The sequence below is a fragment of the Pseudophryne corroboree genome, chromosome 10, assembly GCF_028390025.1.
Source record: "Pseudophryne corroboree isolate aPseCor3 chromosome 10, aPseCor3.hap2, whole genome shotgun sequence".
NCBI classification, from domain to species: domain Eukaryota; kingdom Metazoa; phylum Chordata; class Amphibia; order Anura; family Myobatrachidae; genus Pseudophryne; species Pseudophryne corroboree.
The window spans coordinates 231,880,919-231,895,226 of NC_086453.1; the positions used below are offsets into that span (position 1 = coordinate 231,880,919).

Below are 14,308 nucleotides of genomic sequence, written 5' to 3' on the forward strand. Positions count from 1 at the left end.
GCATTAATGGTCAGGCACGCCTTACGAAGACGTGAACCTGATTCTTCTTTACATTTCTGTTTGGCTTCTAGAGCCGCAGTTCTGCGCATTTTTCTAAATGCTACAGAAAACTTTTGCATTTTTAACATTTCAATGCTAAATTTATATATTCTTTGTTTTTAGTACTGAAGGTATCCTCTCCTTAAGATTGACCGGTGTCTTAAGGTTAAACTCTAATACCTGGTACATTTATACATTTATTTGGAAATACTCTTTTCCACTGTGCACATTTTCTATTCTAGGCCTTTAAATTCTTTATTCTCATTTGTAACCTATTCCACTGTGATCTTGTATTTTGCCAGCAGGCTTATAGCCTTTGGTGCTGCTTCCTAATAGATATTATGTTAGTTAAAATAACGTATATTGCACTAACACATTTATCCTAGGTTATACAGAATACAAAATTGACATTACACAATGGTAATAAATTTTCATAGATACATCCCCACCGTGATTCTGCAGATTTGGTAGCCAGCTTATAGCATCTGCTACTCCTCATAAATATTATAGATCAGATAATCAGATTCAGTAATAACAAGTCCCTTCGTGGTCGCCAATATTGCTTTATGGAATCATATTTATGAATATTAATATTTAATATATCATATATGGTATTTAATATATGGATATATTTCAATTAATATGCATTTATCATATATATCTGCAAATATATTATGTCAGGCTTACAAACTAATTGGCTGATACATATATGCAGTCCTTATACATATGACTTATGAAGTTATTAAGTTAAGATTCCTTAAAGAGAGTTCAAGCTTGAATATTACCGCTCTTTTTATATGATTCTTTATTTACAGGCAGATCAAATCGTACAGAATAAGATATACACAGTAGTGATATATATACTAATTATAATTATATATGCTTCCTTCGTTACATAACATAAAACAACATGACATAAGTTTCACAAACAGTTTCAATTGCTAACATAAAATGTATACTTGCAAGTTAAAGATTGCCATCCCAAGAATCATTCCTTCTGCATGTTCTCCATGACTTCTCCTCCTGACTGACTTCCTTCCTTCTCCTTCTTCTTCTCCCTCTCCCTCTTCCTTCCTAACTCCTAACTACAAGTCTGGTCCTTTTATCTCATATTTTACCAATTCAAACTATCATATTCTCATAGTTTCCAATGGAATAGGTAATTATAGGTTTGTCAGATTCCAAGGTGTAATAAAACAAACATTGAACTGGGCTGTCGTGTCCTGTTCACGGAGGCATGGTGTCATAAAAGTGTGGTGTCCACACTGCCTTAAGCAAGTATAGTATTGTAAAATCTGGAATGTCTTTTCATCCAAAGTTCTGTTGTATTGACAAGTTTTCCTGGGGTCGGTTACACAATGTTTTATCAATGGATGTGATCTCTTTTCATAGTAGTTAATTTATACTCCCTAGCTTTTAACCTTCACTGGACAATAGACAAACCAGTAGATTCTGATCTACTGTAAGCACACCTGTGAATTCCAATGACCAACAGAGCTCTGTCACATACCTATTATCATTTATGGCCTAATACCTTTTCTCTACAATGACTCTTGATCTTACTGTAACCTCTCTGGCCTTATTTATGACTAGAGCAGAATAAACCTGTTCCCTACACTATTTTTTTTTTACCATCTTGCTGTAAAACACAAATATACAGTTAAATATATAAACACATACACAAACCTAATCTCTTAAATCAGCTAAACATTACCTCATACATTCAAACTTATTTCATATCTATTCCTTACTATATATATCCAGTATACTGTCCACTATGGTAACATCACCTATTTATAATGAATTATATTTTGATTCAGACAATATCCATTGCCCTAATATTATACTAAGTGCAGACAATTACCTATAAGGCAACACTATTAAGCATGAATCTGTGATTCTTCCTAGGATTTACAATTTAGAATGTAAGCTCTCACGAGCAGGGTTCTCTTCCCTCATGTGCTTATCCTTTTTCTTACTTTAATAATCTTCAACTGCACCAAATCCAGCAGTCTTCTGCCACCTGATACTTATTCCAGTGTCATCTGCTGATGTAACTATGTTTATTTACCCTGTACTTGTCCTATATTGTCGTCAACTGTAAGTTGCTGTTTCCTGTTTTGATTATTTGATTATGTACTCTGTAATTGGGCGCTTCGGAAACCTTGTGGCGCCATATAAATAAAGGATAATAATAATAATAATAATATGGAAGGCTGAGGATTGTGTGGAGAAGGGATCTCGGACCTGGTCTCCACAGCTATAGCTGGTAATTCTGATCTTTTGCCTTATATTCCTGCACAGCCTAGGAAAGCACGACATTATCAAATGCAGCCTTTCGAATAAAGAAGCAAGAAAGTCCGAGGTGCGTCCTTTCTTGCCAGAGGCAGGGGCAGAGGAAATAAGCTGCACAACACAGCTAGTTCCCAGGAACAGAAGTCCTCTCCGGCCTCTACAAAATCCACCGCATGTCGCTGGGGCTCCACAGGCGGAGCTAGGCCCGGTGGGGGCACGTCTTCGTAATTTCAGCCACAAGTGGGTTCACTCCCTGTTGGATCCCTGGGCAATAGATATTGTGTCTCAGGGATACAAGCTGGACTTCGAGGAGATGCCCCCTCACCGACAGCCCTGCCGCTTCCCCCCACGAGAGGGAACCAGGGTTAACTGCAATTCACAAATTGTATCTTCAACAGGTGGTGGTCAAGGTTCCCCTCCTTCAACAAGGAGGGGGTTATTATTCGACCATGTTGTAGTCCCGAAACCGGATGGTTCGGTCAGACCCATATTGAATTTAAAATCCCTGAATATATGCCTGAAAAGGTTCAAGTTCAAGATGGAATCGCTGAGAGCGGTCGTCGCAAGCCTGGAAGGGGGGCGGGGGGATTTTATGGTGTCTCTGGACATAAAGGAGGCATACCTTCATGTCCCTATTTATCCACCTCATTAGGCGTACTTCAGATTTGTGGTACAGGATTGTCATTACCAATTTCAGACGTTGCCGTTTGGTCTCTCCACGGCACCGAGAATATTTGCCAAGGTAATGGCGGAAATGATGGTACTCCTGCGGAAGCAAGGGGTCGCAATTATCCCATACTTGGACGATCTCCTCATAAAAGCGGGATCAAGAGAGCAGTTGCTGATCAGCGTAGCACTTTCTCTGGAAGTGTAACGGCAACACGGCTGGATTCTAAATATTCCAAAGTCGCAGTTGGTTCCAACGGCTCGCCTGCCTTTCCTAGGCATGATTCTAGACACAGACCAGAAAAGGGGTTATCTCCCGATAGAGAGAGCTCAGGAGCTCATGACACTGGTCAGGAACCTATTAAAACCAAAACAGGTGTCAGTGCATCACTGCACTCGAGTCCTGGGAAGGATGGTGACATCATACGAGGCCATTCCCTTCGGCAGGTTCCATGCGAGGACCTTTCAATGGGACTTACTGGACAAGTGGTCCAGATCACATCTTCAGATGCATCGGTTAATCACCTTATCCCCCAGGGCCAGGGTGTCTCTCCTGTGGTGGCTGCAGAGTGCTCACCTTCTCGAGGGCCGCAGATTCGGCATTCAGGACTGGGTCCTGGTGACCACGGATGCAAGCCTCCGAGGGTGGGGAGCAGTCACACGGGGAAGAGATTTCCAAGGTCTGTGGTCAAGTCAGGAGACTTGCCTTCACATCAACATCCTGGAACTAAGGGCCGTATACAACGCCCTACGTCAAGCGGAGACCCTGCTTCGCGACCAACCGGTTCTGATTCAGTCAGAAGCCACCAGAATTCTTCGCTGGGCGGAGAATCACGTAAGCGCACTGTCAGCAGTGTTCATCCCGGGAGTGGACAACTGGGAAGCAGACTTCCTCAGCAGGCACGACCTCCACCCGGGAGAGTGGGGACTTCATCAAGCAGTCTTCACGCAGATTGCAAGTCGGTGGGAACTGCCACAGGTGGACATGATGGCATCCCGCCTCAACAAAAAGTTACAGAGGTATTGCGCCAGGTCAAGAGACCCTCAGGCGATAACTGTGGACGCACTGGTGATACCGTGGGTGTTCCAGTCGGTCTATGTATTTTCTCCTCTTCCTCTCATACCCATAAGAAAAAGAGGAGTGAGAACAATACTCATTGTTCCGGATTGGCCAAGAAGGACTTGGTATCCAAATCTGCAAGATATGCTCACAGAGGACCGTGGCCTCTTCCTCTAAGACAGGACTTGTTGCAACAGGGGCCCTGACTGTTCCAAGTCTTACCGCGGCTGCGTTTGACGGCATGGTGGTTGAACGCCGGATCCTAGCAGAGAAAGGTATTCCGGATGAGGTTATTCCTACGCTGATAATGGCTAGGAAGGACGTGACAGTTCAACATTATCACCGTATATGGCGAAAATATGTTGCTTGGTGTGAGGCCAGGAATGCCCCTATGGAGGAATTCCAGCTGGGCCGTTTCCTTCACTTCCTACAGTTAGGAGTGACTTTGGGCCTAAAATTGGGTTCCATTAAGGCCCAGATTTCGTCCCTATCCATTTCCTTTCAAAAAGAGCTGGCTTCTCTACCTGAAGTTCAGACGTTTGTAAAGGGAGTGCTGCATATTCAGCCCCCTTTTGTGCCTCCAGTGGCACCTTGGGATCTTAACGTGGTGTTGAGTTTCCTGAAATCACACTGGTTTGAACCACTCAAAACGGTGGAATTGAAATATCTCACGTGGACGGTGGTCATGCTACTAGCCTTGGCTTCGGCTAGGCGTGTGTCAGAATTGGCGGCTTTGTCACATAAAAGCCCCTATCTGGTTTTCCATGCAGATAGAGCAGAATTGAGGACCCGTCCACAATTCCTGCCGAAATTGGTTTCATCTTTTCATATAAACCAACCTATTGTGGTGCCTGTTGCTACTACTGACTTGGAGGATTCCGAGTTGCTTGATGTGGTCAGGGCTTTGAAGGTTTATGTAGCCAGAACGGCTAGGGTCAGGAAAACAGAGTCTTTCTTATCCTGTATGCTTCCAACAAGCTTGGTGCTCCTGCTTCAAAGCAAACTATTGCTCGCTGGATCTATAACACGATTCAGCAAGCTCATTATGCGGCTGGATTGCCACTGCCAAAATCAGTTAAGGCCCATTCCACTAGGAAGGTGGGCTCTTCTTGGGCGGCTGCCCGAGGGGTCTCGGCATTACAGCTGTGCCGAGCGGCTACTTGGTCAGGATCAAACACTTTTGCAAAGTTCTATAAGTTTGATACCCTGGCTGAGGAGGACCGTGTGTTTGCTCAATCGGTGCTGCAGAGTCATCCGCACTCTCCCGCCCGTTTGGGAGCTTTGGTATAATCCCCATGGTCCTTACGGAGTCCCCAGCATCCACTAGGACGTTAGAGAAAATAAGATTTTACTTACCGGTAAATCTATTTCTCGTAGTCCGTAGTGGATGCTGGGCGCCCGTCCCAAGTGCGGACTTCTTCTGCAATACTTGTATATAGTTATTGCTGCAATAAGGGTTATGTTATAGTTGCATCAGGGTTGAACTGATGCTCTGTTGTTGTTCATACTGTTGACTGGGTAAGTTTATCACAAGTTATACGGTGTGATTGGTGTGGCTGGTATGTATCTTGCCCTGGATTACCAAAATCCTTTCCTCGTACTGTCAGCTCTTCCGGGCACAGTTTCTCTAACTGAGGTCTGGAGGAGGGACATAGAGGGAGGAACCAGAGCACACCAGAATCTAAATTCTTTCTTAAAGTGCCCATGTCTCCTGCGGAGCCCGTCTATTCCCCATGGTCCTTACGGAGTACCCAGCATCCACTACGGACTACGAGAACCGGTAAGTAAAATCTTATTTTCTTGCGATTTTAGACTATATATTACAATGTTCGGTAGAAGCGTCTGTTTTACTAGAGAAATTATACTCTGATTCATTTTGTGTCAAATGTTATGTTATTGCACTCTTTGGGCTTTATTCCCTATTGGGTTGGAGCTTGGAGGTGAAAATGTAGAACGACACTCAGTCAGTGTAAGACCCTGACTGCGAGTGCGATTTTAAATTGTCACCTCCAACCTGCCAGAAAGTGGAGACTTACAAAAGCTGCCACTTCATAAATAAAGCCCGTCATCTCTCTGCTTAAACTTCTTTTATATGAAGTGTGTGTGTCTATCTAGATATATGTGTTTGTTGACACATACATACTGTACGTACAGTATATTTTCTTGCAGAATGTCCTGGTGTGCTGTTCAGCTTAGGACTGATGTAGCTGTGAACGTGAGCAGACACCCTGCTGATACTTTCGCATCATTAAATACCCACCAGTCATCTGCAGGGACTTGTGAGTGTGACTTATCTTTTCCTCTTATGTTACCCCCTTCTAGACAAGTGCAAGGATGAATGTAAGCACAATGCTGTGTGCCTTAACCGGCGAGGAGTCACCCACTGCTCTTGTGACCGCATTACTTGTGACGGCGCTTATAAGCCTGTCTGCGGCCGAGACAGCCGCACTTACGCTAATGACTGCGAGAGGCAAAAAGCTGAGTGTCTCCAGAAAACAGCCATTCCTGTGAAGCACAAGGGTCCATGCGGTGAGTACATAAACCTCCTCAGCTCTATCATGCCGCCTGTTATGGAAATCCTCTCGTGTGTTTCCGACGTCAAGGTAAGCGTCACTAATTCTGATGACTTTGCTCTTATTTCACTCCCAAACAGAACAGCAATAAACCGGTCGTGTCTAGTGTGGACACATAAGAAAACAATGAATGATTTGGTGGGAGGGGAAGCTTTAGGAAAAATTGTGGGTGGGTGGGTGGTCTCCATTTGCATTGCTTGCCCATGTATTCCCTCTTGCATATCTTCATCTCATTGAGATTCTGCATACTACCACTCGTGTCAGTGATGTTTCACCCTCTTCCTGTGCAACCCCAAGGACAACATACTGATATTTGTATCTTCTCTCTTTCTTCCTAATGTCTTCCTTTCTTCTCTCTGTCTCTGTCTCTCCCTCATAGAGCAGGTGTACAGTGGGTAAATTTCTGCTGGTGACCAGATAAGGTTTGGCGAAACCAGAGGATTGAGAATCTTTTTAAATAAAACAAATAAGGTGTTAACATTACTGATGAAGCCTCATCCCATTCTCTCCTTTGCTGCAATGGATAAATGCTCCACTTTCCAACTATCAGACTTTTGGCTGCCATTACTCTTAATACTGTCCAAGGAGAACCTGCAGCGCTTAACACTCTATGACAGGCATTCCCAACCACGGTCCTCAAGGCACACCCACAGTGCAGGTTTTAGTGATATCCAGGCTTCAGCACAGGTGACTTAATTAGTAGCTCAGTTATTTTGATTTAACCATCTGTGCTGCAGCCTGGATATCACTAAAACCTGCACTGTTGGTGTGCCTTGAGGACCGTGGTTGGGAATGCCTGCTCTATGAAAATGTGGTCGAGCTCACTAGGAGCTTACAGACATGGGATATTCCTTTGGCTGCTTCCCTATCGATGGCTGATGGGCTGCCGAAACTCAGACGTTATATTCTCCCTGTTTGCTCTCCATTCCCTGTATTTTGTGTCTTTCTTTTCAGCAGTGGTTCTGTGGAGTAAAGATGGATGTCCCTCTTGGTTGCTCTCTTCTATCTGTCTGTAAGGTCTTCAGTCTGAGGTCTGCTGTCTAAGCCGCTCATCTCCCTCCAGACACTCATTCTTCTTCCCACCATCTCCTCTCCATTCACAGCTTGCTCTCATTAATTAGTTTGTGGATAAAAATCCTTGTGCTTTTCTTAGCTTGCTTCCAGGCTTTGGGTACTGGTGCACCTTGGGCTCCTACCAACCTTTATAGCTCCTTCCTTAATCCACTTGTTTGTGCTGACAGTTGTTCTGTGCTTGTTGCCTGTTTACGTGTTGGTGCATTGCCTAAGCCTTTTAAAACTTCCTACAAGTCTGACTGCATAGCAAACAAACTCACTCTGCTGTCTTACCAAGAAGAGGCTAAGCTCTAAGAAAATACCTCATATCCTATTGCACTCGGATAACATTTACTGCATGCATGTCTGTCGTTTGGTGCCAGGCTGGCCAGTCTATGCTGTTGCGTGATTAGGAGTTGTGGCACTACAACACATGTGGACAACATATTAATCATTCTTGCAGCCACTGTACTGTGTTTGCATTCTCAAGGACTTACAGAGATCTCCAGTGGGGCCACCGGTCACAATAACGATGCCGGGATCCCGCCCCCTAACAATCCTGATAGTCGGCATGCCGACCAACAGGGATTATTCCCACTCGTAGGTGTCCACGACACCCATAGAGTGGGAATAGAACTTGTGGCGAGCGCGGCACGCCAATGAGCCTGCAGCGTGGCGAGCGCAGCCAGGCATCTCAAAGCCAGGATCCCCGCGTCGGTATGGTGACCGGTGGTCTCCTGACCGCCGGTCACACATACCTAGCCCTAAGTGACCTGTAAATAGAATGGGAACCAATCAACAGTACATAAATATAACGTCTAAAACGTTTAGACATGAGTTGCTCATGTTGGGGAACTCAGAAATGCAAGATGGAAAACAGTGACTAATGCAGTAGCATCTAGTGTGGCTGTCCCTTTCTCTAGTGCCCAGACCTAAACAGGCTGAAAAATTCCCATTTATTTGGATTAAATCTCATGCATCAGTCTCTAATGTCCTTCACTATAGCGTTAGCAAAACCCAGGCACAATGGATCCATCCCTTCTTCATCAAAACAATACATTTAAGCAGCATCCATGTGACTGCCACCTGTCATTCTGTTTGTGTTTTTGTTTTTTCCTTTCTTTTTGAAGGGAGGGAGGCTCAATGCATCTCATTTCCATTCACACCTATAAAACATTGTTTATTGCACTTGTTTATGAATTTTCCTTTCTCTGGAATTCTAACACAACAACACTGCAGTCCGATAACACATATGCCGCTATGCCGCCAGAGTGGTTCTACAAAGAACAGCATTAAATACGCTGAACATTTCTTCCCACCTAAAATTATTTTTAGTTGTATTTTGAAAAGGCCCTTTATTGCTGTTTCCCTTTCATGATTTCAGAGCACGCAGCTCCGCAGCTTTTTACATATAAATTAGAAATACATATAGTCCACTATACACAGCTATAAACACTGCAGTGTACTAAAACATGTAATAATAAACATGATGTATGCTATTATAAACGTAGGAGCGAAACAGATACTACGGCTAACCAGATAGCTATACAGATCGGTATCCGGACTCTAGGTCGCCACCCATTAGGTCGACAGTGGCACGGTCGACGCTGGAAATAGGTTGACACGGCCATTAGGTCAACATGAACAAGGTCTACATGAAAAAAGGTCGTCATGAGTTTTACAAAATTTTTTTTTTTTTTTTACTTTTTCATACGTTACGATCCACGTGGACTACGATTGGGAACTGTAACCTGTGCAGAGCACAGCGAGGCACCTTGCCTGAAGCCGCGAGCCATGCACGGGGACGCGGTGCACTAATTGGGGTTCCCGGTCACTTGACGGAAAAAAACAACACATAAAAACCCATAAAAAACTCATGTCGATCTTTTTTTCCTTGTTTTTTTAACCTTCTTCATTTCGACCTAATGGCCGTGTTGACCTATTTCTAGTGTCGACGTACCCACTGTCACCCAATGGGTGTCGACATAATTGCTGTCGACTTAGATTCCCATACCCATACATACAGTATCTGGACATCCTTCACAATTGTTTCTATCCAAGAGAGGTTCAGGTGGGAGATTTACCATATGTCCCCCACAAGCAGTTTGTGTTTTATAAAACTGCTAGATTTATATAAAACAATTCTAGGAACCCTCCCTCATATTCAGGGTGCAGTCATCAGCAGCAGTTGTCCGTTGCGATCAGGCAGGCATCTGCTGGAACACAGTGCTGAACAGATGATGTTTCAAGATGTACGAGTCCAGTTCAAGCTGTAAAAGGCTATCTCCTATGTATCACTGGGATGACAAGGCTATGAGTTTAACACTCTGTACCTAATGCATTGCATAGCAGCAAGGGGAGGCTTAATAGAGGGAAAAAGGCAAACCCCACTTCATGATTATTATTACATCATTTCTTAATATCACTTTACCTGTCAGATTAAGGGGTCTATTCATGAAGCAGTAAAAAGTATGGAGAAGTGAGCCAGTGGAGAAGCATCCAATCATCAACACTTATAATTTGCATACTCTACAATTGTACGGAGCAGCTGATTGGTTGCCATGGGCAACTTCTCCTCAGGCTCTTTTCTCCACTCTTTTCACTTCTTCATGAATAGACCCCTAATTCTTCCCTTTAGTACTAATATATTAAAGTACAGCGAGTACTAGCTAAAAGTGTACTTTTGCACGTTTGTGTACAATTAGTTGGCTCTTGAGATTTTCAAGTCACTAAAATCACCCTGTATTTCAGGTTTTTGCCCTGGTAGATGGCGCTGGTTAGCTAAGCATTTCATTTCTAAATTGTTTCAGCGATTGCACTGTAAATATTGGCTCCCATCAGCCCATGGGAGATTCCTATTTCAGTCTTGCACCACCTGTTATCAGTTGGGTATTTAGCGGAATCCCGCTTATTTTTCATAGCTCATAGTCCACTTTGATTGGCATTATCTACCCCATAATCTCTCTGTAGCCAGCCTCCCTCTGCACTACCAGATGCCAGGGGCGTTTCTAGAGAGGAAGAGGCCCGTGTGCAGGCTCCGGCTGGGCCCCCTCCTCTCTAGCCGGCAGGGCTCTGTAGACCCTGGGCACTGCGCTGTCCCAGAGTCTACAGCACATGTGCAGATCTCCGGGAAAATGGTGCGGCGGCCATTTTCCCAGTGATTTACCTACTGCGCATGCGTGAAACACCGGGAAAATGGCGTTGCGACATTTTTCCCGGTGATTTCATCAGCGCTGCTGCTGCACCACAGGACTCTGGAGGGTAAGTATTTCTATTAATGGGTGCATACACTGCACCCATTATAGATACGCCAGTGCCAGGCGCCCATTTGATGTGGTCATTTGGCCTCAGTCTTAGGCAACCCGATTTATCCAGTACTGTTAACCACATGGGTGGGCATTTTTATGCAGAAAGTGTCTCATCACTTCCAATTACTATAGCAGTGGTTCTCAAACTGTGTGCCGTGGCACCCTGGGGTGCCTCGGGACACGTGCAGGTATGCCCTGGGTTGGTGGTCCAAGACTAATTCACATTATTTATGGTTAATGTAATAGGCAAAACCAGTGCTGGTGGCTGCCAGTCTTAAAATATGTGGACAAACAAAGCAAATCTTGTCCTTCATTACTCAGTTGAACACAAAAATGACATATAAATGAAATTTACTTCATTTAATATTTCTTTCTAAATTACTTTTGGCCTTGGGTTGCTGTGAAAAAAATTCTGATACTCTAAGGCGCCCGTAATTCCAAAAAGTTGGGAACGACTGTCCTATAGTGTGATATTGTATTTCAGTATCAGTCATTAAATATTCATGTTGGGGAGTACAGTTTGTCAGTTATCAAGAAGAGCTCCTTTCTTTATTGGAAGTACCTTTTATGTAAGACTTCTGTTCATCTCCGACACATGGGTAACAAAGATCCTCTAATGTACTTCCATTCATTACAGGTGGTTATTCGGTGCTGGCAGTGACACTGCAGTTAGAGTCCTGCTCTAGTTCAGTTAATTGCTATTAGTATTTTATTTTTTCCTGTAGGGAACAGACAAATGCTGCTCTATTATGTTCTTGGAGAACTGCTGGAGAGAATATGTAAAAAGGAAATATTGACTTTCAGTTCCATCTACAGAACTAAACCTGCCTGAAAAGTGTTCTCAGGCCAGTTAGCCGGTGAGAGTTCGGTGATTGCTGCAGCTGGAGGAGCGCTGTATGTGCAGGCTCCCAACATTGCTGCCACTTTCACACCATGGGGCATATGTAATAGGGTCCGAGTTCGCCGGAGGTGCGGGATGCCGGCTGGTCCCGGACGTTTTTTTTTTAAAGGGGAAATCATTTACAAAGCAAAACCATTCCCTGTAAGTGATTGCCCTTATAAGAATCCATCAGAGCTCGGCCGCTTCCCACACATCCAGCAAATTCGGACCCTATTACATATGCCCCATATATAACAGAAACAGATAAGACATTTCTTTTGACTTGTGGGTGCAGGAAAGTTAAGACAAGGGGTGTGATACGCATAACCGGCGCTCCCTTCCTGCAGCCTAACCCCTTCCCCCCCACAGCCTGGCTCTTATCTCTGGTAGTGTCATTCCCCCCAGTCCAACCCTCCCTTCCCCGTGGCATAACCCTAACCTCCTTTTCCCACCGCAGCCTAACCCTAATCATCACTGGCAGTTTCACCCCCCACTCCCCGCAGGCTAACCCTAACTGTCCCTTCTTTTGGCCTATCCTTCCTTCCTCAGTGGTGCCTAAACCTAAACAAAACACCTGCCCCCCCCCCCCCCCCCCCTTCCCCCTGGCCTAGCAATAACAGTGCCCGGCATACTTACGATCGGGATGCCGGCTGTTGGGATTACAATATTTGTATCTTGACTGATGTCTGGATTCTGACCCTGATCCTCTGGCAGCGTGCCGGAATTCCTTCCAACTCCAGGATTTCAACTGCTGCCATCCTGACTGCCAGCATCCTGAACGTATCCAGTCACCAGGTTTATTTCCGTTTCATTCAGGGAATTACATTTGAGTTTTGACACGTCCCCTCTCAAATCTAAAGGCCCGTACACACTGGTCGATATATCGGCCGTTCTTTTGAACGGCCGATATATCGCGGGACCGTCGGCCAGTGTGTACGGCCGATACGTCTGTGAACTCCGTTGTTCACAGACGTATCGCGTCGGCCGCGCAGCACAGCCGACAACCAATATATCTACCGATATATTGGCGCGTCGCTGTGTGTGTACGGGGCGGTCGGCCGACCGCCCGTACACATGCTGCTGCGGCCAGCGGTGATTGACAGATGAACTGGGCGGGCGTGTGTACACGCCCACCCAGTTCATGACGTCAGTCCCCGATGGATCAGGCAGTGTGTATGCACAGCACACTGCCCGAATCGTCCATAGATATATCTGCAGATCAATTTATCTGCAGATATATCTATTAGTGTGTACCCACCTTAACTCTGTCTGCATCTTTAACACCTGCCTCACGTGCATTGCAACATGGTTTTACCCAGGTGCACAGTTTTACCCCTTTCACACATCGGTCCCGGGAAATTGCAGAGTCTTAAAGCTGGCAAGTTCCCGGGTCTCGGCCCCGACCCTGTTAAACAGCAGAGTCGGGGACCCTTGACTTTGTCCCAGGTAGTTTGTATTCAGACCTACCAAAATCCAGAGGTGATGCGCGTTCACGCACAAAAGTAAAAAAACCTGTGATCTTGAAGGTAGCGTGGAATGGGTATAACTTGCTCCTTTTTGCTTTTCTTCCCAACTCAGAATCAGAGCCATAGTTCTGATTTATTTTTTTTGACAGTTCAATATTGGAGCAGAATGTACTTAGATCTAGTGATCTTAAACTGGGTACACACTTGAGCAAAGGGCTTTCGTTCTGACATCGGAACGAATGCCTGTCAGCCCAGATTCCCCATGCGCACTGAAAGAATGTTAATGAAGGACGGAACGATCATATTCCATCCTTCATTAGCAGACATGGTGTCGCTAGCGACATCATCAGGTGTGATGTGCAGCACATGAGTCCTGACCGTGTCGCTAGTGACCACTGGCACCCGCATATCAGGCATACACACTGCCCGATATGCGCCGATGTGAGTGATGTGTCGGTCCGAACTGCCGGAATGGATGACATATTGCCTAGTGTGTACCCAGTTTAAAGTTATATTAATGAGTCCTCCATTCCAATAAAATCATTTTGATTCAATTCCCTCTTAGTAATGATTTGCTGCTTATTAAGAAACCTGCGTATAATGCATAGTGCTTATTATAGAGTGATTTCTTTAAGGTGTCCCTGAGCAATGCTTATGTTGTGATGCTAAATGTAATAAAGGCAGGAATACAAGGATACTGTATTGATTCAGAGCATGCTGTGAATGAACAGGCAATAACTATAGGTCTGCCACAGCTATTGTTTTCATACTTGACCGCTGCGGTGAATAAAAAAACCACAATTTAATAGAGCGACTTCCCCTGACCAGCTATTTCTATGAGTTATTTTTGGAACGCCTGCCTTTATAAATGTAGTCTGATAATAAATGGGACATTTTTGGTACCTGCATATTTTGGTGCCACGGCATCGCAGAGCTCCGGAGAAACAACTTCCATAATATATTTGCAA

The 14,308-nt window shown here is 44.7% G+C and overlaps 1 protein-coding gene across 8 annotated transcripts in view; it reads left to right on the plus strand.

The window, feature by feature from the left end:
* Nucleotides 1-14,308, plus strand: part of AGRN (agrin) — a 709,575-nt gene that overhangs the window by 503,061 nt on the left and 192,206 nt on the right. For all 8 annotated transcript variants that reach the window (XM_063943138.1, XM_063943142.1, XM_063943139.1 and 5 more), the window contains one exon: nucleotides 6,383-6,589. In XM_063943138.1, the coding sequence (XP_063799208.1) occupies nucleotides 6,383-6,589 (207 nt within the window). The remainder of the gene's footprint in view (nucleotides 1-6,382; nucleotides 6,590-14,308) is intronic.